The sequence below is a fragment of the Miscanthus floridulus genome, chromosome 8, assembly GCF_019320115.1.
Source record: "Miscanthus floridulus cultivar M001 chromosome 8, ASM1932011v1, whole genome shotgun sequence".
NCBI lineage: Eukaryota > Viridiplantae > Streptophyta > Magnoliopsida > Poales > Poaceae > Miscanthus > Miscanthus floridulus.
In genome coordinates, this window is record NC_089587.1 from 126,177,850 (window position 1) to 126,203,482 (window position 25,633).

Consider the following 25,633-nt stretch of genomic DNA (forward strand, 5'->3'; position numbering starts at 1 on the left):
ATGAGTCATAAACCAAGTCCAGTTATCTGTTGTCTCACCATCAATGAAGCCGAAAGCAACTGGGTACATCCAGTTGTGACCATCTATACCACAAGCAGCAGCTACATGACTATTCCATCTACCATTAAGTGCAGTAGAGTCTATGCTAAGGTATGGCCTACATCCTTCTAAGAAACCTTCAATGCAAGGTTGTAGTGCATAGAAAAATCTATGGAAATAGAACATGTCGTCTACCTTCTTAATGCCAATCTCAATAACACTGCCTGGAGACTTCTTCAGTACCTCTGCCCTCCAATTGAATAGCAGCTGAAAGCTATCTTCTCATTTGCCATACAATTCTCTCAAAGCAATTTGCCTACCTTTTCAAATAGTGTCATAATGAATTTGGCACTTCTGCTCATCCTACAAAGTTTTTTGCAGTTCCTTACAGCCCATACTTGTTTTCTTTCTAAGGTGATGTATTGCCTTTGTAGCAACCCAAGCATTGGTTGGTGTCGTAGTCTTCCTCCTAGCACTTGATGTACATGTGTGGTCACCAATAAGCAATGTCACATGCAAAAAAATTAATTAGTGAATGCAAACAATAATAGAAGGACAAAAATGCAAGTTGGTACCATAATGGTGCACCCATCAGGTTGTCTACGCCCAATAAGATGCCAAGGACAATCTTCTCCTTTGCAATCAGTAATGTATCTAGTTGGGTCTGTTTTGACAATGTGTAGTTCAAACTCTTCATTTATAGCAAATTATCTCACAGCTAATCTAAACTCCTTCATGTTAGGGTACACTATGCCAAAATCCATTCTAGGCCGATTTGGATCATGCACCACAGTCCTCTCCCTTGGTAAATAGTCATCAACATCAATGGTTGCCCCAGTTGTATCAACTTCCCAAGTATCGTCGTTCTGTTCACCGCAAACTTTCCTAGCTGCCTCCCTTGCCTTATCAGCCTCCTCATCCTCAAGCCTAAGTCCCAACAATGCATACATCACCTCATCATCCATCATCTCTATTCTTCCCTCTTCATCTCGACTTTATTCAATGCATAGCGTATCCCAATCAACAAGAGGTGTTCGCAGCTGCTGTGCAGGAGGTTCTACCGCTGCTAAGCTAAGTTCAAGCTCTCCATCGAGCCTAGTATAGGAAAAAAAGTGGTACAATTAGGAGAGCTTCAAAGTTAGATTACCACCATAAATTAGAGGACTAAGAATTATTCTTTTTTTACTTCTTAATTACCACCAGAATGGTTCAAAATTCTATATACATGAGCACAACCTTGTTGCCATTTTATCATTGAAAAACAACACATGAGCGTAAACTTAATAAATGAAAAGGCATTGGGTTATGAGGGTCAACCTAGTAAATCAAAAGCCATCAGGTTTATCGCGAACGTCCAGACCATTGAAAACAAGAAAGATTAATTCAATTTAATGATGGGTCTAAAAAACCAGACAATCAAGTTCACAACTCAAAAACTATCATATGGGAGCACCGGTCAAAAAGAAGCTAAGTAGTAGAGCATTCGTGAGCAAGAATGCGTACCCTAGGATGAGATCTGGCCGGTGGTTGTCCATCCAGCACTTGGAGCAGCGCGGGCGTGGCCGACGGTGCCGGGACCCCCGGGAGACAGTCAAGGAGGTGGGCTGGCACGGGCACGTCGGGGCGGCGGCGGGGGGCTCTCGACGAGTACGGGTCAGCCCTAGCGGCGTCGGTCTGTCCTGTGACCGAACGAATGGGGGATCGAATGGCAACAAAATACACAAATAGCATTTTAGCGAGTGTGTCCAGTTTTATGGTGAAATCCCTTTTGCGGATGGCAAAAGAGCGGAGTGGCAAAATTTCAATTATCTCGCCTCTGTTCCGATTCTCCCGCTCTCCCACCGCCTCGTGCTCTCCATTCCGCCGCTTCTTCCCTCCCCAAGTCCTACATCACCTCCCCATCCGCCTTTGGCCCGCAAGCCGCAATCGGCGTGCCTCGCCGCCGATGGACTCTGACTCCTCCCCCTCGGCGGCACCGCCGGCCGCCGCTGAAGCGGGGCGGTACACGTACAGCCCGAGGCTGCGGTGGCAGCCGGAGGTGGAGGAGTACTTCGCCGCGGCGTACGGCCGCGACCACTTCGCCCGCATCTCCGAGGCCCTCGCGTGAGTACTCTCCCGCCCACCAGTTGCTGCCTCTGGCTGTTCCCCTTCTCTCCTTTGATAGGTTGCTGCTGATTCTAGGATTCCTGTGTTTTAAATACAGGTTCTAGGGTTCTTATTAGCTGTAGCTGTGTAGTGTAATGTTCTACCTGAGTAGACTCCGCAGATTGATAATGAAATGTAGGCCCGAACAGAAAACGCAGGTTCTTTGCATATCCGGTGGCCAAGATGCTCGAGTCTTACATCAGCCCTTCCATTAGTTAGTAACAGAAAGATTCAGAATTAACAAGAAGGATATATTATGTTGTCAGGAAATACAAAACATGCTACTGTTTGGGATCTTGGCAACGGACAACCAATAATACTTGGTTATTAAGTGTATTCTGAATCAGTGAATCTCATGCTGTTGAACACGTTCATCACATGAAAATTTGCCGACCTGATGAAACATTTCTGCATCACATGCTTTTCTCAGGTTATAAACACTAAACAAGTCAACTTAGTGCACAGTTATCGTTTAAAATATTTGGAAGATAAGATGATCACTAGATTAGCACATCAGACGGTTGGTCTGAAGAGGCTAGTATTTAGGTATGTGATCCGTGTCTTTGTTCATAGTTATTCAAATGCGCAATGTTATGTTATAGTTAGTTCTTGGCTTCGACTCGCTACATAATTTTTCTGAAGTATGAACTTCTATGTGCTTATCTTAGCCAATTTGTGTTTAGGGTACTGTTTGGAACTCCATTGCTAATTTTCAGTTTGTGTTTAGGGTGCTTATGCCAAATTGGTGCTAATTTTCAGTTAGTGATGGCTGTTACTGTTATATATGACTATTACTGGTGCAGGCATCCTTCTTATTATTCTTGTATTCGTGTCAATACTCTGAAGTCTTCCACTGATGCTGTCATGCATAAACTGATGGATCTAATATGCGAAAATGAGCTCTCTGCTGTAATCAATGGTTTGGAGGTTGTGGAGCTGAATGGTGGAGAGCAACAACATGAACGGGGCTCTCTGGTCCACAAGTGCCCCTATGCGGGCCTTGAAAATGTTTTGTTTGTTCAGGGATCAGGACCACATGTGCTGCATTATGGTAGCCAACCAGATCAAGCTGTTAAGGAAGTAGTTGTAAGTCGAAAATGTGCAGAGTCAGTTCTTCGGGGTGCCCAGGTATATCTTTCTTTTCCTGCATGTGTGCCTATATGTAGCAAACGAGTCTAATGACTAATGAGTGAGAGCCACTCCTAAAATAAGAAAATGATAACCATCTATGTTTGCCAGCGGTTGTGATCTCAGCAGCTGATATAAATCTACAAGAACCGTCAGACATTTGGCGAAACACCTTCTAAGTTGTCTCGTATCCACTATCACTTCCCTCCACATTATAATATGGGCCATTGGATTGAATCTGCAGCATTTAGACTGACACATGTTGAACACTGGTGATCACTTCCCTATTTGGGACATTCTGCTTGATATTTTTTTTCAGGATCAAATAGAATCTAGATTTTTGGGGATTGGCCCCGGCAGAATCTTTGAAAAGGAGGTGTAAACTTGAATTAATACCTAACATTGCTGTCCTTTCATGAGCACAACAGCTGCATGTTTTTGGTGCATTCTGTGCCTACTTAGTTCATGATATGAATAAAATTATTGTTGTTTTCTGGTGTCACAAAGCTTATATGCATGTTATATGGTGAACACTTGTTATATTCTGCTGTATTTGGTCGAACAGGTTCACAGTGTTTAATGTGTTAACCTTCAATAATCAGGCTAATATATCTTTTTATTTGGTTGAACCCTGACTATTGTAATATTGCATCCTTAACACTCCCTCTTCCCCTCTTCTTTTTGATTCAGCAATTTTTGTACCCTTTCCTGATCTTGCCGGAATTTTCTGAAGGAATTAGTAATGTTTAGTCCTTGAATTTAAACTGAATAGTGTGCCGCATAAACTTCATTGTCTAAGTTCAAATATGATTTTCTTGTATTTTGATTTTGAATCCGTGCCACTACACAACTTCATTGTTGTAAATCTCTACTTGTGTTTGATCTTTTCCATTCGTTGTGTTCAGGTGTATGTTCCTGGTGTTTTAGCTTGTAGTTCACATGTTGAAAAGGGTGATAAGGTTGCAGTGTCAGTCGCTATTGAGCAGCCTGTCAAGGAAGGTGGCTGGGCTGTGGGCATAACACGAGGAACTGTTTTACAGGGATTGCAATCAGGCAAGCTTGTTTTTCAGTGGATGCTTTTAGTGCGTTTTATACTTGTTAATTAGATTGATTTTGTTTCGTTTGTAAGTGTCTATTTTCCCTTGAAATAGATGGTTGCCCTTGGTGTTGTACTATTGTTTTAGGTTGTACTGCAAGGTTTTTTCATTGATAAAGGTGGCATATTCATGAACTATTGACATACACAATGTTGCAGATGCACATTATGAAGAAAGGAAGGGTTTGTACATTGGTCAAGGAACCGCTGCAATGTCAAGGTCTGCGATATTTCGTGTTCCTCATGGGATTGCAGTAGAGATGACTGAGAGGGTATACAAGCTCCCATCTTTCAACGGTATATTTGCATTTTTCTTAATTTGTTGTATATTTTTTAGCAATAGATGTAAACATCTTTCATTAGTTTATACTTTATATGCAATGTGTTGTAGCAATCTACAAATCATTTTTATGCTATCAATCCCTTCCCCAGACCCCACTCATGTGGGAGCCTCCGGCACTGGGTCTGCCCCCCCCCCCCCCCCCCCCCCTTTTTTTTTTTGTTATTGACAGATATGCAGCCTTACAGTGTTAATATAGAACTTGAGGACAGGCTATATAAACCCTTTGGTTGGCAAACAACATACACATACTATCATTTCTCTGAATGGTATTTTTATCATTTCAACCCTCAACTACAACTCATGCAGCTAGCCGGGCTTTGCTCCTTTGCCCAGCTGTTCTCTCGTGGCAGCTACCCAGGAATTACATCTGGATAAGCTCTGCTCCGACCCACCATCTGAAAATAATAGACAAACATGCCTTAAGCTGTATTAGGGCTTCATTTTCCATCAGAAGCAACCCAAAAGGCACCAATGTAAAATGGTGTGAATGTTGCCAACTCCTTAATTTTGTTTCTTGCATACCTACTTTTGAATTCTGTCCATCTACTTTTAATGTGAAAAGGATTTCAAAAACAATACTTTGATTGGGTTGATATAAATTGTCAACTAATTTATCTAATTACCCTTTTGTCATATTATTGATTTTAAACAACAACAAAGCCTTTAAGTCCCAAACAAGTTGGGGTAGGCTAGAGTTGAAACCCAACAGAAGCAATCAAGGTTCAGGCACATGAATAGCTGTCTTCCAAGCACTCCTATCTAAGGCTAAGTCTTTGGGTATATTCCATCCTTTCAAGTCTCCTTTTATTGCCTCTACCCAAGTCAACTTCGGTCTTCCTCTGCCTCTCTTCACGTTACTATCCTGGCTTAGGATTCCACTACGCACTGGTGTCTCTGGAGGTCTCCGTTGGACATGTCCAAACCATCTCAACCGGTGTTGGACAAGCTTTTCTTCAATTGGTGCTACCCCTAATCTATCACGTATATCATCATTCCGAACTCGATCCCTTCTTGTATGACCACAAATCCAACGCAACATACGCATTTCCGCGACACTTAGCTGTTGAATATGTCGTCTTTTCGTAGACCAACATTCTGCACCATACAACATAGCAGGTCTAATCGCCGTCCTATAAAACTTGCCTTTTAGCTTCTGTGGTACCCTTTTGTCACATAGGACACCAGACGCTTGCCGCCACTTCATCCACCCTGCTTTGATTCTATGGCTAACATCTTCATCAATATCCCCGTCCCTCTGTAGCATTGATCCTAAATATCGAAAGGTATCCTTCCTAGACACTACTTGACATTCTAAACTAACATTTTCCTCCTCCCGAGTAGTAGTGCCGAAGTCACATCTCATATACTCAGTTTTAGTTCTACTAAGTCTAAAACCTTTGGACTCCAAAGTCTCCCGCCATAACTCCAGTTTCTGATTCACTCCTGTCCGGCTTTCATCAACTAGCACTACATCGTCCGCGAAAAGCATACACCAAGGGATGTCCCCTTGTATGTCCCTTGTGACCTCATCCATCACTAAAGCAAACAAATAAGGGCTCAAAGCTGACCCTTGATGTAGTCCTATCCTAATCGGGAAGTCATCCGTGTCTCCATCACTTGTTCGAACTCTAGTCACAACATTGCTGTACATGTCCTTAATGAGCCCGACGTACTTCGTTGGGACTTTATGTTTGTCCAACGCCCACCACATAACATTCCTTGGTATTTTATCATAAGCCTTCTCCAAGTCAATAAAAACCATGTGTAGATCCTTCTTCTTCTCCCTATACCGCTCCATAACTTGTCTTATTAAGAAAATGGCTTCCATGGTTGACCTTCCGGGCATGAAACCAAATTGGTTCATAGAGACCCGCGTTATTGCTCTCAAGCGATGCTCGATAACTCTCTCCCATAGCTTCATAGTATGGCTCATCAACTTAATTCCTCGGTAATTTGTACAACTTTGAATATCCCCTTTATTCTTGTAGATCGGTACCAATATACTTCTCCTCCACTCATCAGGCATCTTGTTCGATCGAAAAATATGGTTGAACAGCTTGGTTAACCATACTACAGCTATGTCCCCGAGGCATCTCCACACCTCGATTGGGATACCATCCGGTCCCATCGCCTTACCTCCTTTCATTTTTTTCAACGCCTCTCTGACCTCAGATTCTTGGATTCTCCGCACAAAGCGCCTATTGGTGTCATCAAAAGAGTCATCCAACTGAAAGGTTGTGTCCATATTCTCACCATTGAACAATTTGTCAAAATACTCTTGCCATCGATGTCGGATCTCATCCTCCTTTACCAAGAGATGCTCCCTTTCATCCTTAATGCACTTAACTTGGTTGAAGTCCCGTGTCTTTCTCTCACGAACCCTAGCCATCCTATAAATGTCCTTCTCTCCTTCCTTCGTACTCAAATGTTGGTAAAGATCCTCGTACGCTCTACCCTTTGCCACACTTACAGCTCGCTTTGCAGTCTTCTTTGCCACCTTATACTTCTCTATGTTGTCCACACTCCTGTCATGGTACAAGCGTCTATAGCATTCTTTCTTCTCCTTAATAGCCCTTTGGACTTCCTCGTTCCACCACCAAGTATCTTTAGCCTCACGTCCCCTTCCTTTGGTTACTCCACACACCTCTGAGGCTACCTTCCGAATGTTGGTTGCCATCTTGTCCCACATATTGTTTATGTCGTCTTCTTCCTTCCAAGAGCCCCCTTTGATAATCCTTTCCCTAAATACCTCTGACGTCTCCCCTTTCAGTTTCCACTACTTTGTTCTTTCAATCTTAGCTTGTTTATCCCTACGGGCACGCATCTGAAAACGAAAATCTGCCACCAAAAGCTTATGTTGAGAAACAACACACTCCCCTGGTATCACCTTGCAATCCAAGCATGCTCGTTTGTCCTTTCTTCTTGCGAGGATAATTAATAATTCGTTTTGTCTGTAGATGTGCTTGAAGGGGAGATATTTCTTCAAAATTTACCAAGTGTTGTGACTGCTTGTGTCCTTGGTATGATTTCTATATATTTTTTGGCTGCTAGTTTCAATGTAATGTTTCACCCAATATTATGATCTTTACCATGCAATTGTTACAAATATCCAACACGGTGTTGATTGTGTTAGTTTAAATCTAGGCAGTATAGAAAACCAAACGATTACATAGAGGACTGTGCATCATATGGAATAATATGAAGCACTCGTGATGAACCTTGGAGAAAATGCATGTTTAGTTTGCAGATGTTAGAGGAGTTCACTGCATTGATTGGCTTCTAGTCAAAGAGAAAACCTAAAACTCCCTTGTGTTTGCAGTTTAAAAAACCAAAGCAATTTGTCAAGTTGAAAAACCACTGCACATAATCTTGCTAGAAATAAACAGTTGAATCCAGGCTATCTCAATACTTGTTTCCCCCCTAGACGCTGACCTTTTTACATTTGGTTGGCTTGAATGTCACTTGCATGCTTTTGAGAATTTTGTTTCTTCAATGGTACTACTGATTAACTTTGCTGTGTGGAACATATGATTTTTTTGGGTATATAATTCACAAATAGCTCGGATTATGCATTTTTCATGCTATACATTCCATATATTCGTACGGCATCACAACAAGATTTCAACCAAACTTGATATGTATTGCATAAAATTTGTGACCCATTTTATAGATCCCCAGTCAGGAGAGCGAATACTAGATATGTGCGCTGCTCCTGGAGGAAAAACAACAGCAATTGCTATCCTTATGAGGGACAAAGGAGAAGTTGTTGCCCTTGATAGATCTCACAATAAGGTAAACTGTTTTTTCACATCAGATTTTAATATATATTTTGACCTAGGTCTATGATCTCACAATAAGGATTATAGCTTCATGAACACATATCCTTTTGTAAGTCATAACAAAATGTTAGCTGAGTGGTGTGTGTAGTGTTCACAGAAACTGATTGATGGTGGAACAAGGGGCCTAGCTTATTTGCTCTCAACCAAGCCTGTAGCTTAGCATTGCAGTTTCTCTTTGGCATGTTTGTTTCTTTTTGTCCTCCCTCCTTCCATCCCAATCTTGTTTTGTTTATTTTAATGGTGGTGGTCCAACCTTGTAAAGATACTTTATTCCTTCTTTAATGCAATGTATGCAGTTCTTTTTTTCTCGAACACACAAGAGAGCTGCGTGTCATTATATTAAGAAGAAAAAATGGGGGCAATAACCCATACAACCCACCACACACCCCACTAGGTCATAGTCATACTAAATGAATACAGTTCTTTTTCATGCTTGATAAAATTAAAACTATGATAAGTGTCGCGGAAATGCGTATGTTGCGTTGGATTTGTGGTCATACAAGAAGGGATCGAGTTCGGAATGATGATATACGTGATAGATTAGGGGTAGCACCAATTGAAGAAAAGCTTGTCCAACACCGGTTGAGATGGTTTGGACATGTCCAACGGAGACCTCCAGAGACACCAGTGCGTAGTGGAATCCTAAGCCAGGATAGTAACGTGAAGAGAGGCAGAGGAAGACCGAAGTTGACTTGGGTAGAGGCAATAAAAGGAGACTTGAAAGGATGGAATATACCCAAAGACTTAGCCTTTGATAGGAGTGCTTGGAAAACAACTATTCACGACTTAAAGGCTTTGTTGTTGTTGATAAAATTAAAACTATATGTAACTGTGCTTCTCTAACATGAAAGTAGATTACAGGTGATGGATATTCTAAAGTTGGCTTCTGAGATGGACTTGAGTTGTATTAAAGCTTATAAACTTGATGCCCTCAAATCTGTACGGAAAACTGATGAAGCAAGAAACCTTGGCATGGCTGATAATCATAGTGAAGCAGTTGAGATACCAACAGAGGACCCTTGCCATGCCACAGTAGATGGCAGATCTACCAGTGTAGATGAAGACAACTCAACAACAACAGTGGTGCATTCTGGTAAGGAGCATGCAGATTTGCACCCATTTCTTTCTACACTATTGATATTATGTCAGCTTACACATTATGCTTGTGAGTTCCTTTGATCCTTTCTTTCACATGATGGATTGTATGTACATTCAATAGCTTATTTAAGTACTCCACGTTCGGTGCAATGAGCTATGCCTAAATTGTTTAGATACCACTTATTTCCTCTATTCAAAACTACATGGCATTTTAAATTTAAGTGGTCAAAATTCCTCAACTTGGATCACTAAGGTGTACAATACTATTTAGATTGATGCCCTAAAAAGTGCTGCTGTTGGATATTTTCTAAGAGATGCTTAAAAAATTATATGTTTTTAACGATTATTACTAACATATACAGCAAAAATTGATGGTCAAAGTGCCTTATTTGAGGAAAAAAAGAAAAAATCGACTGGTGGGGGATGACATCCCCCTGGCTTTGCCTTGATATGGGAAGTACCAAACCCTAGCTGGCCAAGAAACTAGTTGACCAGTTCTCAGGGAGGTACAAATTGTTCCGTCAAATTGGATTGGCTGGGTCTGTTCCTAGATGCACTGAACTTAGCTTTGCTAATTGGTGGCGCAAAATAATAAGAACTAAGAAGCACAGGAAGGGACTGAATTCTTTAATTATCCTAGGCGCTTGGATTATATGGAAGCATAGTGTTGACGCCGAATTGGACTACACACCTGTTATGACCGGCGTCCAGTATCAAAGGCGCCGGCCCATTAGTGGCTAATGGCTGATAGCAGCCGGATGGGTTAGGGGAGGCCTAAAGGCCCATAGTATTATTTCTATTATTTCCATTAGCTATAAATATCAATTGTGAGACACTTGGATAATTAAGCAAGAGTAATATACTTACTCGGCTTCCCTTGGGAGCCGGGAGTTGCCCTAGCCGCCGCCTGTTCTTCTCCTTCACCTCGCAATCACGGCGCCCCGCCGCCGTGTCCTGCATCCGGCCTCTCCGCACACATACAATCTCCGATCGACCAAGGGGAAGGTTCAGGTTCGTATCAACCTGGTATCAGCCATGTCGATCCAACCCTCCACCGCCGCCGTTCCTCCCTCATCCACGCCGGCGCCTTCCGCCTCCGGCGTCCTGCCCCAGGCTGCCGCCTCAACGTCGGCCCTGGTGCCGACCTCCTCGCAGCCGCTGGCACAGGGCGCGCCAAGGGTGCCGCGCGCCGTCTTCACGCTTGAACAGACGACAGACGCGATCGTCGACCTCAGCCACCGGCCAAGGGCAAGCTTCGTCCTCGCTATGCTGGGCCGTTCCGCGTACTGGAACGCATTGGGCGTGTGGCCTATCGTCTACAGCTGCCGAGACTGCACGCCTCCATGATGTCTTCCATGTCGGGCTGCTCAAGCAGTGGCGGGGTGATCCTCCGGCGACGCCGGCGGTGGTGCCACCCGTTTCCGAGGGGCGTCTGCTACCGGCCCCGGAGCAGGTTGTGCGCGCTGAGCTGCGTCGCGGCCATTGGAAGCTGTTGGTCAAATGGCACGGCCTTCCGCCTACTGCTGCGACATGGGAAGCTCTCGATGACTTCAAAGCCCTCTACCCCGATGTACAGCTCGAGGACGAGCTGTTTGTCGACGCGGGGAGAGATGTTATGACCGGCGTCCAGTATCAAAGGCGCCGGCCCATTAGTGGCTAATGGCTGATAGCAGCCGGATGGGTTAGGGGAGGCCTAAAGGCCCATAGTATTATTTCTATTATTTCCATTAGCTATAAATATCAATTGTGAGACACTTGGATAATTAAGCAAGAGTAATATACTTACTCGGCTTCCCTTGGGAGCCGGGAGTTGCCCTAGCCGCCGCCTGTTCTTCTCCTTCACCTCGCAATCACGGCGCCCCGCCGCCGTGTCCTGCATCCGGCCTCTCCGCACACATACAATCTCCGATCGACCAAGGGGAAGGTTCAGGTTCGTATCAACACCAGCGGCTAACCAACATGATTTCGCGGTGAAGACCGGCGAGGTTTACGAGCAAACCAGCAAAGGATAACCAACACTCTTTTGTGGTGAAGAACGGAGAGGTTTACGAGCAAACCACCAAAGGATAATCATCGTGCTTGCACGATGAAGAACAGCTAGTTTACGAGCAAACTAGCAAAGAAACTGTCGAAGCTCTCGCCCGGGAGGGACCCCGTCGGGGCGAGGATCGGCAGGTTGCCCTAGGTCGGCTGGCAAGCCTAGGGCGCCATCCTTGGTCGTCGGATCAAGAGATGAACAGCAGCATGGGGTTGGAAAAAGGATTAGGGGAAAGGGGATATTAAATGTAAATGTCGATTGGATGTTGGAAAACCAATGTTATTATGTTGCTTTATAGAGTTTTCCTTAGATTGGGCCAAAACTGGCATGGGCCTCTTAAAATTGGCATGGGCCCAATTTGAGTGTCAACACATAGGAATGCTTGCGTCTTCGAGGGTGCTTCTGCATCTGTAAACGCCATTCTAAGGGAATTCAAGGATGAGCATAGCCTCTGGTGCATGGCCAGAGCTAAGAAACTTCAGGGTCTAGAGCTTAGTGTAATGTGGTGGCCGAGTCCTTTTTTTGTACTTAAGATGATCATGTAATTTAACATAACCACCTCTCATATTTGGTCCCCGTATGAGATGTGTGTGATGTATGGGGACAATACAATGAAGCGCAGCTCTCCTGCGTTTTCGGGAAAAAAAAAGTTCTCAAGGAGGTATCCACATTTTGTGAGCACCTAGGTTTGAGCCTGTCAGCCTGGTGGATGGGCTGCCTTGGAGACACTACTAACCAAGCAAGAGCTGAGTGATAACATGAGATATTTTAACAACTGAACAAAAGCATGTTATTGCTCCGTTCTCAAATTCCTTATTGGAGACAATATCTTGTCCAAAGCGTCACACTCTTTAACAGAGGGAGTAGAGATTATTACTTCTGATTGCAAATATATATATTTATTAGAATTTTTGTTATTCAAATGCTTATAGCCTTGACAATCGATATATAAAAAGTTACATAGATTCACCAATGTATTCTTGGTGTTATTAGATTCATCATGAAAACACTTATATAATATCTGACTCTTTCTATTTAAAATAATCACATAGTGTGCTTGTTGAATTATTTGAAACAGTTTTGATGTCCTAAACAACTTATATGTTGTGAGAGGGAGTGTGGTATCATCATCACACAGCCTCTAGGCTAGATCACTCATTCACTCTAGATGAAGTGTATTCCTGATACAGAAACTGAACATTCTTTTTCAGTAGATGACAACCTAAATGCCAAAAGATATATTAGCAAGGCAGAACTCAGGAAGAATTTAAGGCGGATGAAGAATGGACCTGGAAGAAATAATTGCTCTGGTGGTAGAGTTGAAAAGTCAAAAGGATTTTATCCTAACAGCTTTGATCGTGTCCTCCTAGATGCTCCATGCTCTGCGCTTGGCTTGAGACCTCGGCTCTTTGCTGGTGAGGTAAGTTCTACCTAATTTAGTTATGTTGTTGATTACCAATGCATCAATGCTGTAAAAAAGACTCAATTTATTTTTGCATCAGTTAAAATAATGGGCTCATAGTTGATTGCCAGCATTTTTGTGTCATAAATTTAATGTTGAGAAGAATATGGTGATTAGAGAATAGATAGTGCTACTTTTTTGCCCACCTGGATAGCAACTGACAGCAGTTCATAATGTTCAGCTAGTGCAGTAACCTTAAAATGATTGTATAGTCTTATATGCTAATGTATCTTTTGGCATTTAATTCGTTCTGTGTCAAGCGCCTCAACGCCCAACGTCGCCGGACCGCGGCTACGTAACTCGTAGTCGCGCTCCAGGCCTTCACCGTGAGAAGATCTCACCGGCGGCTTGAGAGAGTTTGGGAGAGAGGAGCAACTTTAGGGTAATTGATCTTGCTTAATTCTCTCCAAGTCTGTTACACTGCATATATGGCCAATGGCCCAACCAACTCTCCTATAATTAAGGCATGCAAAAGGAAACTAGATCCTATCTTTCTAAACTTAGCCACTGACGGTGGCACCTGCCTTGGCCGCGCGCTCCGCAGCCCTCCTGATGTCACGACGGCGCCTATAGGTGCGCCCGTACATGACATCTCTCCCCCCCTCGACGTTCAGCTCGTCCTCAAGCTGAAACTGGGGAAATTTGTCGCTGAAGTCGGCAACATCCTCCCAGGTCGCACCAGCAGTGGACTGCCCTTTCCAGCGGATGAGCACCTGCCGAACACCCTTTGCCAGCCGGTACCGAACAGCTTGCTCCGGTTCTGGAGTCACCGCCCCATGATGAATGGGTGGGAGGGGAGGTGGCGTAGCCGGTGGTGCGCCGACGAACTTCTTGAGAAGGCCGACGTGGAAGACATCGTGCAGCTTGGCGCGCGGGGGCAGCGCTAGACGAACAGCCACCTGGTTGATGCACTCGGTGACTTGGTAAGGCCCGACGAAGCGCGGCTTCAGCTTGCCCTTGGGCGCCTGGGGAAGAGAGGAAGCTGCCCGTTGACGAAGGTGCAGCAGCACCCAGTCACCCACGGCATAGGAGACCGGTCGATGCAGGCGGTCGTAGAACTTCTTCTGGACAGCCTGGGCTTGTTCCAGGCGATAGCGGACATCCGCTAGGAGCTCCTCGCGTGCAGCCATTGTCTTGGCCACCGCCGCCACCCGGGTCTCTCCAGGCTCATAAGAGCGGATGGAGGGGGGGTCTCTACCGTAGACCACCTTGAATGGAGTGTCCTTGAGCGACGATTGATACGCCGTGTTGTAGACGTACTCCGCCCATGGCAGCCATCGCAGCCACTGCCGTGGCCGATCCCCAGTGAGACACCGGAGGTACATGACGATGACTTTGTTGGCCGCCTTCGTTTGGCCATCGGACTGCGGGTGGAAGGCGGACGTCATGTGCAGCTTGGGCCCGGTGAGTCGCATCAGCTCCCGCCAGAACGTCGAGGTGAACACGGAGTCCCGGTCCGACACCATGGACTGAGGGATCCCGTGGAGGCGAACGATCTCGCTGAAGAACGCCTGGGCGACGGACTCTGCACTGTAGGGGTGAGCCAGTGGAATAAAATGGCAGTATTTGCTAAATCGGTCGACCACTGTGAGGATCACCGATTTGCCCCCAACGCGAGGCAGCGCCTCGATGAAGTCCAAGCCGACGTCGGACCACACGGCCTGGGGAACGGGCAGGGGCAGCAGCAGGCCCGCCGGGTGTAGGTGTTCAGACTTGTTGCGCTGGCACGTTGCGCAGGCGCGGACGAAGTCCTGGACCATGCGGCGCATGGCGGGGAAGTAGAAGTCCCGGCGGAGGCGATGTAGAGTCCGCTGCACCCCTTCATGTCCGTCGTCGTGCGTAGCAGCCACCACTTCGAGCAGCAGGGGGGAGTCCGGCGGGATGTAGAGTCGGTCAGCATACGCCACCATGCCGTCCAGCAGCGACCACGGCGCTCCCCTAGTGCCGGCTGCTAGTTCATCCCTGAGGGCGACCAGGGCTGGTTCTTGTCGTTGAGCATGACAAAGACGGTCGACGAAGTCGAAGCGAGGCGCGGACAGCGCCAAGACCGAGCCCACCTCGGTGGTGTCGCGCCGGGACAGCGCGTCGGCGACGGTGTTCGTGGCACCCAGCTTGTATTCCACCGAGAAGTCGAAGCCGAGGAGCTTGCCCACCCAATGGTGCTGCGGGATCGTCGAGAGGCGCTGGTCGAGGAGGAATTTGAGGCTGTAGTGATCGGTGCGGACGAGGAACGCGCGCCCCCACAGGTACGACCTCCAGTGGCGCACGGCGTGCACCAGCCCAATGAGCTCCCTCTCATACGCTGCCAAAGCGCGATGGCGGGGGGCGATCGTCCTGCTGAAATAAGCGATCGGATGGTGCTCCTGCAGCAAGACCGCCCCGAAGCCATGCGTGGACGCGTCACACTCAACGATGAAGCCCTTGGTGAAGTCGGGCAGCGCCAACACCGGGGCCGACGTCACGGCTGCCTTGAGTGCCTGGAAAGCTGCCTGGGCCGCGTCGTTCCAGGAAAAGCCCTCCTTCAGCAACGAAGTTAGGGGCGCCGCAATCTTGCCGTAGTCGTGGACGAATTTGCGGTAGTATCCAGCGAGGCCCAAGAAGCCACGCACCGCGCGCGCCGAGCGAGGTGCTGGCCAGTCGTGAATGGCCTGCACCTTGGCCGGGTCCATGGCCACACCTTGGGCGGAGATGATGTGGCCCAGGTATGCCACGGAAGGTGGCCATGTCGGCCTTCACGGAAGACAATTCAGTCTGGAACGACTTCATCATCTCCATGAGGTCCTTGATGGTGGGTTCAGCCATGGTGGTGGAGTGGCCGGTGGAAGGAGTGGACGTGGAAGGGGGTGGTGGAGGGCTGGGCGGGTGGGAGAGGATGTACGTGACGCCGATACCAGGTTGTCAAGCGCCTCAACGCCCAACGTCGCCGGACCGCGGCTACGTAACTCGTAGTCGCGCTCCAGGCCTTCACCGTGAGAAGATCTCACCGGCGGCTTGAGAGAGTTTGGGAGAGAGGAGCAACTTTAGGGTAATTGATCTTGCTTAATTCTCTCCAAGTCTGTTACACTGCATATATGGCCAATGGCCCAACCAACTCTCCTATAATTAAGGCATGCAAAAGGAAACTAGATCCTATCTTTCTAAACTTAGCCACTGACGGTGGCACCTGCCTTGGCCGCACGCTCCGCAGCCCTTGTCAAGGGCGTCGGCTCCTAGAGTAGCAGGACCGCGACTACGGAGCTCGTACCCTCGCTCCGTCCTCGCCGGCGTGGTTATGCCCCACAGCCGTCGGCTTGAGAAGAGATAGAGGTTAAGGATAATAATCTTGCTTTCCTTCTCAAGTCCCGATTACAATGCATAAATAGCCTATGGCTTAACTGAAAATAGAAACCAATCTCCTAAACATGAGGGAGATAACTTGATCCTAAACTTAAGGGATTGACTAGCCTAGCCACCGTTCGGTTGTGGCTTCTCTGCATGCGTGGCGAGACCCAGGCTCGCGGCGCGCTCAGCCGCCCGCCGTACGTCGCGGGCGCGCCTCCTCCTCGTGTACCCGATGCCCCACATGACATCTCTCCCCTCCTCGACGACCGGCTTGTCCTCAAGCCGGAACGCAGGGTACTTGGCGGTGAAGGTCGCCACATCTTCCCATGTTGCTGATGCGGCCGGTTCTCCTGTCCAGCGAATAAGGACCTGTGGAACGCCGCGGGCGAGCCTGGTGCGCACGGCGCGCTCTGGTTGAGGCAGGACAGCGCCATGATGAACGGCTGGCAGAGGCGGGGGAGCGTCGGGCGGCGTACCGACCCATTTCTTCAGTAATCCCACATGAAAGACGTCGTGGAGCTTGGCGTTCGGCGGTAGCTCAAGACGCACTGCGACCTCATTGATCAGCTCTGTAACTTTGTAGGGGCCAAAGAACCTGGGCTGTAGCTTGCCGCGCGGTGCTTTGGAGAGCGACGCGACCGGGCGGTGACGTAGGCGGAGGAGTACCCAGTCGCCGACGGCGAAGGAGACGGCGCGGTGCGACTTGTCGTAGTATCGCTTCTGGGTTGCTTGGGCCTGCTCCAGACGGTGCCGGACGTCATCCAAGAACTCCGCGCGTTCCTCCATGGATCGAGCCACTGTGGCCACGCGGGTGTCGCCAGGCTCATACGAGCGGATGCAGGGGGGGTCGCGACCGTAGACCACCTTGAAGGGTGTATCGCGCAGCGACGACTGGTACGCGGTGTTGTAGGTGTACTCCGCCCACGGTAGCCAGCGGAGCCAGTCGCGTGGCCTGTCGCCGGTGAAGCAGCGCAGGTACATGGCGATGACGCGGTTGGCCGCCTCAGTCTGACCGTCGGACTGTGGGTGGAACGCCGTCGTCATGTGCAGCTTGGGACCCAGCAACCTCATGAGTTCGCGCCAGAAGGTGGAGGTGAACACGGGGTCCCGGTCGGAGACCATGGACTGTGGTATGCCATGGAGGCGGACGATGTCGGAGAAGAACGCCTGAGCCACTGATTCGGCGGAGTACGGATGTGCCAACGGGATGAAGTGGCAATATTTGCTGAAGCGATCCACCACGGTCAAGATGACCGACTTGCCGCGCACCTTTGGTAGAGCTTCAATGAAGTCGAGGCCGATGTCCGTCCAGACGCCGGTCGGCACGGGCAGGGGCATCAGCAGACCGGCCGGCTGGAGGTGCTCCGTCTTGAAACGCTGGCAGGTGGCGCATGCCCGCACGAAGTCCTGGACGCGCCGGCGCATGTCGGGGAAGTGGAAGTCGCGGCGCAGGCGGTGGAGCGTGCGCTGCACGCCCTCGTGGCCGTCGTCGTGTACCGCGGCAAGGATCTCGTCCAGCAGCGGGGAGGCCGGAGGGATGTAGAGACGGCCGTCGAACGTGATCATGCCGTCCTTGAGCGCCCACGGCGCTGCCCGATCGCCCGCGGCTAGTTCGTCGCGGATGGCCACCAGAGCCGGGTGAACAGCCTGCTCCTGCCTGAGTCTGTCGATGTAGTCGAACCGCGGGGCGGAGATGGCCAGCACTGCGCCGTCGGGCGTGTCGCGCCGGGACAAAGCGTCAGCGACGACGTTCTGGGCGCCCGGCTTGTACTCCACCACGAAGTCGAACCCGAGAAGTTTGCCGACCCAATGATGCTGCGGGATCGTGGCAAGTCGCTGGTCGAGGAGGTACTTGAGGCTGTAGTGGTCCGTCCGGACGGTGAAGCGGCGGCCCCAGAGGTACGGTCGCCAGTGGCGCACCGCGTGGACGAGGCCGATCAGCTCCCGTTCGTAGGCGGCCAACGCTCGGTGACGAGGCGCGACCGGCCGGCTGAAGAAGGCGATGGGATGCTTGTCCTGGAGGAGCACCGCACCGAACCCATGTGTGGAGGCGTCGCACTCGACGATGAACGCCTGGGAGAAGTCCGGCAGCGCCAAGACCGGGGCCGAGGTGACGGCGGTCTTGAGGGCCGTGAACGCCGCCGTCGCGTCCGCGGTCCACGTGAAGCCCTCCTTCTTCAACAGCGACGTGAGCGGCGCGGCGATGGTCCCATAGTCCTGCACAAACTTGCGGTAGTATCCCGCGAGGCCCAAGAACGCGCGGACGGCGCGGACGGAACGCGGTGGGGGCCACTCGGCCACGGCCTGCACCTTGGCCGGGTCCATGGCGACGCCGGTGTCGGAGATCACGTGGCCGAGGTAGGAGATGGAGGACGCCCCGAATGCGCATTTCGAACGCTTGACGAACAGCTGGTGCTGCTGCAGCACGGTGAGCACGGCACGGAGGTGGCGGAGGTGGTCGGCCCAGGACGAGCTGTAGATCAAAATATCGTCAAAAAACACCAGGACAAATCGGCGGAGAAATGGGCGCAGGACATCATTCATCAGCGCCTGGAAGGTTGCCGGCGCATTGCATAACCCGAACGGCATGACGATGAACTCATATAAGCCGTCATGGGTGCGGAACGCCGTCTTGGCGATGTCCTCGGGCTTCATGCGGACTTGGTGGTAGCCCGAGCGTAGGTCCAGCTTGGTGAAGAACTTGGCGCCGTGGAGTTCGTCGAGCAGCTCGTCGACGACCGGGATCGGGTAGGCGTCCTTGACCGTGATGGCGTTGAGGGCACGGTAGTCGACGCAGAAACGCCATGTCCCGTCGGCCTTTTTGACGAGCAGGACCGGTGATGAGAACGCCGACGAGCTCCTACGGATGAGCCCCTGGTCCAGCATCAGCGCGCACTGGCGCTCCAGCTCGTCCTTGTGTGTGGCGGGGTAGCGGTACGGGCTCACGGCGACGGGCTGGGCGCCGGCGTGGAGCGTGATGCCGTGGTCGCGGGAGCGCGGAGGAGGCAGCCCCTGAGGCTCGGCGAAGACCGCGGCGAAGGAGTGCAGCAGCTCGTCGAGGAGGGACGCGGAGGCCGTGGTCGAACAGTTGGCCGGCGCGGACGTCCCTTGAACACACGGCCAAACGATCGGCCGGCCTTGCTGGAGGAACGACATCGTGCGGCGCTGGAAGTCCCATGTGACCGGGCCGAGGGTCCCGAGCCATTGAGCCCCCAGCACGACGTCGTACCCCGCGAGCGGCATGACGAAGAGGTCGGTGGTGAAGATCTCGCCGTGGATGGAGAACGCGACGCGGGGGAGCACGCCGGGACAGGCGACGCGCTCACCGTTGGCCACCGTCGCCGTCATGCGGGGCCGCGCGGTGATCGGGAGCCCGGTGCGCTGCGCCGCGGCCTCCGAGATGAAGCTGTGGGAGGAGCCCGAATCCAGGAGCGCGGAGAAGATGGAGCCGCCGATGGTGACGCCGACCTGCAGGGTGTCGGTGAAACGGACCCCGGCGATGGCGGAGAGGGAGAAGCACGGCGACTCCGCTGTAGCCGTCCCCGGTTCGACCTGGATGGCGAACGCCTCCGTATCCCCGAGGCCGTCCGCGGCCGCGGCGTTGTCGTCGGGCGCGCCATCGATCTCGACCCCATCGAGGAAGAAGATCCTCTTGCAGAAGCGGTTGTGGCCTCGGGTGTAGCGCTCGTTGCAATTGAAGCAGAGGTTGAGGCGGCGCCGTTCCGCCATCTCCTCCGGGGTGAGACGCCTCTGTTGCCCATCGGCACGACCCGGTTGGGCGGCCGCAGGTGGCGCAGGCAGCGCGAGGAGTGGAGGCGGTGCCGGGAGTGCGGCCCGTGGGGGTGGCGGCGCCGCTGGTTGGCCGCGCGGTGGTGCTCGAGGCGGGTGCGGTACCGGGCGGTCCGCCTCCATCAATTCCACCTGCCGCGCCAAACTTATGGCGGCGGCGAGCGTATCCGGGCCGTGGATGCGTACGGCGTGGCTCAGCGGAGGTCCCAGTCCGCCCGTGAAGAGTTGTACCCGCTGTTCCTCGTCGAGACGACCCGCGCGTGGGAGCAGAGCCTGGAAGCGGCTGGCGTACTCGTCCACCGTTCCAGTACGGCGGCACTCGGTGAGTTCAAACAACGGGGCGGCGCGGAGGGCCGGGCCGAACCGGAGGTTGAGGAGATCCTTGAAGTGCCCCCAGGACGGTGTGCCCTCGTCATCTTGGAGCTGCACGTACCAGAGCTGGGCGACGTCGTCCAGGTGATAGGACGCCGTGCGCACCCGCTCTTCCGGCATGGTCCGGTGCTGCCGGAAGTACGCCTCGCACTTGTTGAGGAAGAGGAGGGGATCGACCGTGCCGTCGAAGCGGGGAAAATCCCACTTCTTGGGTCTTGGAGAGAATTCGGAGTCGCGGTGGCCGTCCGTCCCGTGGCCGTCGGTAGCGGCAGAGGACGACGCCGTCTTGTCCTTCATGGCGGCCATGTCCGACTTGAGGGTCTTCATCTCCGCGGTTATGGTCTTCAGCATCTCCAAGAGCTCGGAATTGGAAGGCTCCGTCATGGTGGTGGCTGGGTTGGTGGAGGAGGCAGAGGAAGATGTCGGGGATGGCAGGTCGGGCGGTGGGTGCTGGGGTTCGGCGGCTGGCGTGGGGGCTGGTGGAGCGGCAGCGGAGGAGGAAGAAGATCGGCTGGATCGCGATACCAGGTTGTCAAGGACGTCGGCTCCTAGAGTAGCAGGACCGCGACTACGGAGCTCGTACCCTCGCTCCGTCCTCGCCGGCGTGGTTATGCCCCACAGCCGTCGGCTTGAGAAGAGATAGAGGTTAAGGATAATAATCTTGCTTTCCTTCTCAAGTCCCGATTACAATGCATAAATAGCCTATGGCTTAACTGAAAATAGAAACCAATCTCCTAAACATGAGGGAGATAACTTGATCCTAAACTTAAGGGATTGACTAGCCTAGCCACCGTTCGGTTGTGGCTTCTCTGCATGCGTGGCGAGACCCAGGCTCGCGGCGCGCTCAGCCGCCCGCCGTACGTCGCGGGCGCGCCTCCTCCTCGTGTACCCGATGCCCCACATGACAGCCCTCCTGATGTCACGACGGCGCCTATAGGTGCGCCCGTACATGACATTCTGCCTATCAGTTGTCACCTGGATTTTTGAAACTCCTGAATATATGCTTTGTTTCTTGGCAAATTTTCAGAGCTGAGCTTGACATCGTTCCAGTTAATAGCTTGATGTGCTTTTTATCTTGTTACCTTGAGTATTTGCTCGTACCAGTTAATAGCATGGAAGATTTCTTTTGATTTTTTAGATCCATTATTATGACAGGAAACTCTAGAATCGCTGAAAAATCATGCGAAGTATCAGAGGAGAATGTTTGATCAAGCTGTCAAATTAGTTCGTCCTGGTGGGGTGATTGTTTATTCAACGTGAGTTTCTGTCCAACTCCATACTTCACCTGTGGTAGAAGATTAAAAAGAACTTGCACATGTAGTTATTTTAGCTGTTAGCTGGATGACCAACATTTCAACTTACAGCAGTTGCTTACTGGACGTGGATTTTTTCTCGAACATGTAGGAGAGTTGTGTATCATTATATTAAGAAGAAAAGGAGGGGGGTTAGAGCTCCATACAGATCACACACATATATACACCTAGCAGAAAATACAACTCACGTGCCTAGTAAACACTTACTGGACATGGCTAGGAGCTCCTAAGGCCACCTTATTTGTCCTATCCAGAGATTGAACATAAAGGACAGGGCCAGGATACAACAGTGGAGCTAGTGATTTATTATCATCAGAAGTTCATTGTAGTTGCTGCATAAATACCAGTCATAAGTCATAACTATGTAGTCAAGAAATTTAGCATTTTGTTGTTACCCATGTAGTCAAGAAAACAACTAGTTGTTCATATATTGCAGGACTATCCTTGATTGCTATTTGATTGAAGAACTTGATTTGTAATCCTAGTTTGTGTACATGTTGCTAATTTACAATGTTGTCCTATCTAGTATCTGCATGTCATACAATACGAACTGGTATAGTGGTAGATGTGATCATCAATTCAAAGGACGAACAACAGAGCTCAGTGAATAGTTTGTTTATTAGTGCTCATCCTTTTTTTCTGCATTGCCAATGTAGTATAAAGCAGAGCTCAGTGAATAGCTTTTTTATTAGTGCTCGTGCCTTTCTTTTATGCGTTGCAGGTGTACTATAAATCCAGGGGAGAATGAGGCTTTGGTGAGATATGCATTGGATACCTACAAATATCTGTCACTGGTATCACAGGTAAGTTCCATTATTTGCAACTGATTAATTTGTACATTGCTAAAAAAATTTCACCAATATTATCTTAAACTACATCAGGAAGTAGATTGCAAAATAAGAAAGTAATTCATAAAGCCACACTCCATAGAATGCAGCAAAACCATGTGATATATACCTGCTTAGGTTTTTCGAACTGTTGGATGTGGGCTGAGATGCCAAGGAACTTGATTTGATAGTGTACACTGATAACATGTCACTTCAGAGTTCAGACATTAAATCTTGTAATCTTGCACATCATGGCTCTGGTCTTCACATTATTGTTCAAAAGATGGATGCGAGATTTTCCAGGCTACTAAAATTGATATTTACAGGACTTTTGACTGCATTTTCCACATCATCTTCATTCTTCTTTTTCAGTTTCCGAAAGTTGGAGGGCCTGGTATTATTGGTTCGTGTGAGCTGTTCAACAAGACATATACTGAGTAAGATTATTGTTTTCACTTTGTCAGAAATTCAACAGCTGAGCCTGTTATTCAGATATTGCTTGGACAATTCAATTTCATTTATTGGTAATTATTGGCAACTCCCCCTAAAACTGGAACAGGACTGTTCCACTTGCTGGGCAAACTGGTGATTTTCAGGCCAGAAACAGTTCTGTTAGTTCTTAAGGTGCATGTAACTTTTCCTCATGTCCAAATTCAAATCATTAGGGTGCTGTACCATATATGTTATACATGGCATTGGAATATGGATAACTTCTTTATCAAGTGAAACTAGTTACATGTTTTTTGTCACTTATATCATTGGTTAGGAGCCAAATAATCAGTTGTTTATGTATATAATCATTAGTGAGGCATATTAGTTAGGATTAAGTCCAATTTTCCTCCCTTAACTCTTGCGTTTGTCTAATTTTAACCCCCAACTACAAATCCGGTTGAGCCAAATAGTTGAGGTGCCAAACATACTCGATTCTGTAGTTGGGGGGCTTAATTTAACACAGGGCCAAGTTTTTTTTTTTGTGGGTGGGGGGGGTGGGGGTGGGTTGGCAAAATGGACTTAATCGTGTTAGTTATAACTTCTAAGATTATTATTCATCAGTGAGGCTTTCCTTTCATGATGCACCTTACTGAAAGTTGTCCTTCCAACTCTGAAAAATCTTTCAAATGCACCTTACTGAAAAGTTGATTGTCCATCTCTGAAACGTTCATGCCCTTGCAGAGAATGGTTGAGAGAGGATGAAGCTGAACTTGTTCAGAGGTTTGATCCGTCATCATCAGTGGATACCATTGGTTTCTTCATTGCGAAATTCAATGTTGGAGAGAAAGATGAATAAACGAAAGGGATTGAAATTCAATGTTTGACACCCGCAACTTACAGTAGGGGTATCAGCACTTTCTGCAATCAGATGGTGAACCTATACCCATGGAGTGGAGTGCAGGGTGTCCCCTGAAATTTTGTTTGCCAGTTTTTGATATTTTTCTTTTGTTCGAAGTACATTGTTCATTATGGTGAAATGATGAGGCAACTAAGATTCAAGCATTTGGACACAATATACTTACACACTGGTGGCACTTTGGGCTGCAACTCCAATGATTGGTGTGGAAGACAGGAAGAGGGGTTTGTGTTGGTAGGCCTTTGCACTTTTAACAACGTAATAACAGCTATTTTTGTTTTTTTTTGGTTTCATTTTGTATACAAGAAGTGAAAATGCTAGTTTTTTTTTTTTATCTCACCTGCACAGCTCAAACTTTGAAATCTGTGAGTGCAACTTGGACGTGTGTTTTTGACCTCCCTCGATTACTGTGGAGGTTTTATTTCCTTTAACCATATACTAGACAGAACCTTTCCTAAACTCGCAATATCAGTTATTTCCCCAGGGATGTTTTGACCCTTGTTTTGAATTAACATGGCATCAGTTCTGACATGTAAGAAGCCACCTCACCATTTTCTTGTCTTGAGAAAAAAAATATTAACAAAGTGTCCCACTCGAGGAAAATGATGAAAAGCTCAGTTGCTCCTCAATACTCTTGCACGGTTCGGTTTCACGAAGAGGAACGGCAGGCGAAGCCACAGCCCGCAGGATGACAGGAGCACGGCAGCAAGGCACACGATACGGATTGATGATTGCCAACAGTTAAGGGTGGCCCCGTCCTAGCACGGCACGATCAGGCACGACGTCTTGGTCGTGTCGTGCTGTATCACCGATTCACCGTGCTAGCTTTACGGCCTAGGCACGTACTCTCAGTCCTCAAGTGTGTCATGCTGTGCTACGTCGTTGGGCACGGTGGATCACCGTGTCACTGTCATGCTCAGCAGCTCAGGCACGATCATCAGGAAACAGCAAATACACATAATACAATAATTTAGATCCTGTTTGGATTCATAGAACTAACAACTAAGTGACTAATTTTTAGTCCCTAAACATCCAAATATACGGACTAATTGTTTTTTTTTGAAACATGCGGACTAATTGTTAGTCTACTGGTCATAGACTAGTTGTTAGTTCACCGGTCCACTTATAAGAGCTAATAGAACTAGTTATTAGTCTTGGTCTATCCAAACAAGCCCTTATATTCATAACCAAAATTGTTCAAAATCGCATAACAACATCAAACTAGGGCATGATTGGTTTCTTGGCGGGTAAAGCCTGGCCCGTGGTCAGGCAGGCTTATCGGATACAGCTATACAGCTACCATGGTTTGGTTCTCATTTCTATTCAGCCAAGCCATAGAGTAACGGTGTTTGGTTGCTCTCTCTTCCCGCATGAACACTCTCTCGTCAGGCATCACGCGCACTGCGGCAACCAAGGCTGTCAGAAACGAGGAAATTTCTCGTTGCACCGCGTCGGACATGCCCGGTGCCTACTGT

General features: G+C 49.0%; 1 protein-coding gene across 5 annotated transcripts; it reads left to right on the forward strand.

Moving 5' to 3' along the window:
* Positions 1 to 1,857: 1,857 nt before the first annotated feature.
* On the forward strand, positions 1,858 to 24,526 carry LOC136473503 (rRNA (cytosine-C(5))-methyltransferase NOP2C-like). Of its 5 annotated transcripts, none has more exons than XM_066471140.1 (12): positions 1,858 to 2,142; positions 2,988 to 3,312; positions 4,218 to 4,365; positions 4,568 to 4,705; positions 7,709 to 7,771; positions 8,422 to 8,543; positions 9,452 to 9,683; positions 12,938 to 13,146; positions 21,826 to 21,926; positions 22,705 to 22,786; positions 23,183 to 23,247; positions 23,984 to 24,526. In XM_066471140.1, exons 1-12 carry the CDS (start codon positions 1,985 to 1,987, stop codon positions 24,096 to 24,098), a joined length of 1,758 nt encoding a protein of 585 aa, XP_066327237.1. In that variant the 5' UTR covers positions 1,858 to 1,984; the 3' UTR covers positions 24,099 to 24,526. The 5 variants fall into 5 exon arrangements, 4 of the variants coding, with proteins under 4 accessions (XP_066327237.1, XP_066327238.1, XP_066327239.1 ...); XM_066471141.1 differs by having other exon boundaries at positions 12,941 to 13,146; XR_010762645.1 differs by lacking the exon at positions 21,826 to 21,926 and having other exon boundaries at positions 23,984 to 24,052.
* The last annotated feature ends 1,107 nt before the right edge of the window (positions 24,527 to 25,633 follow it).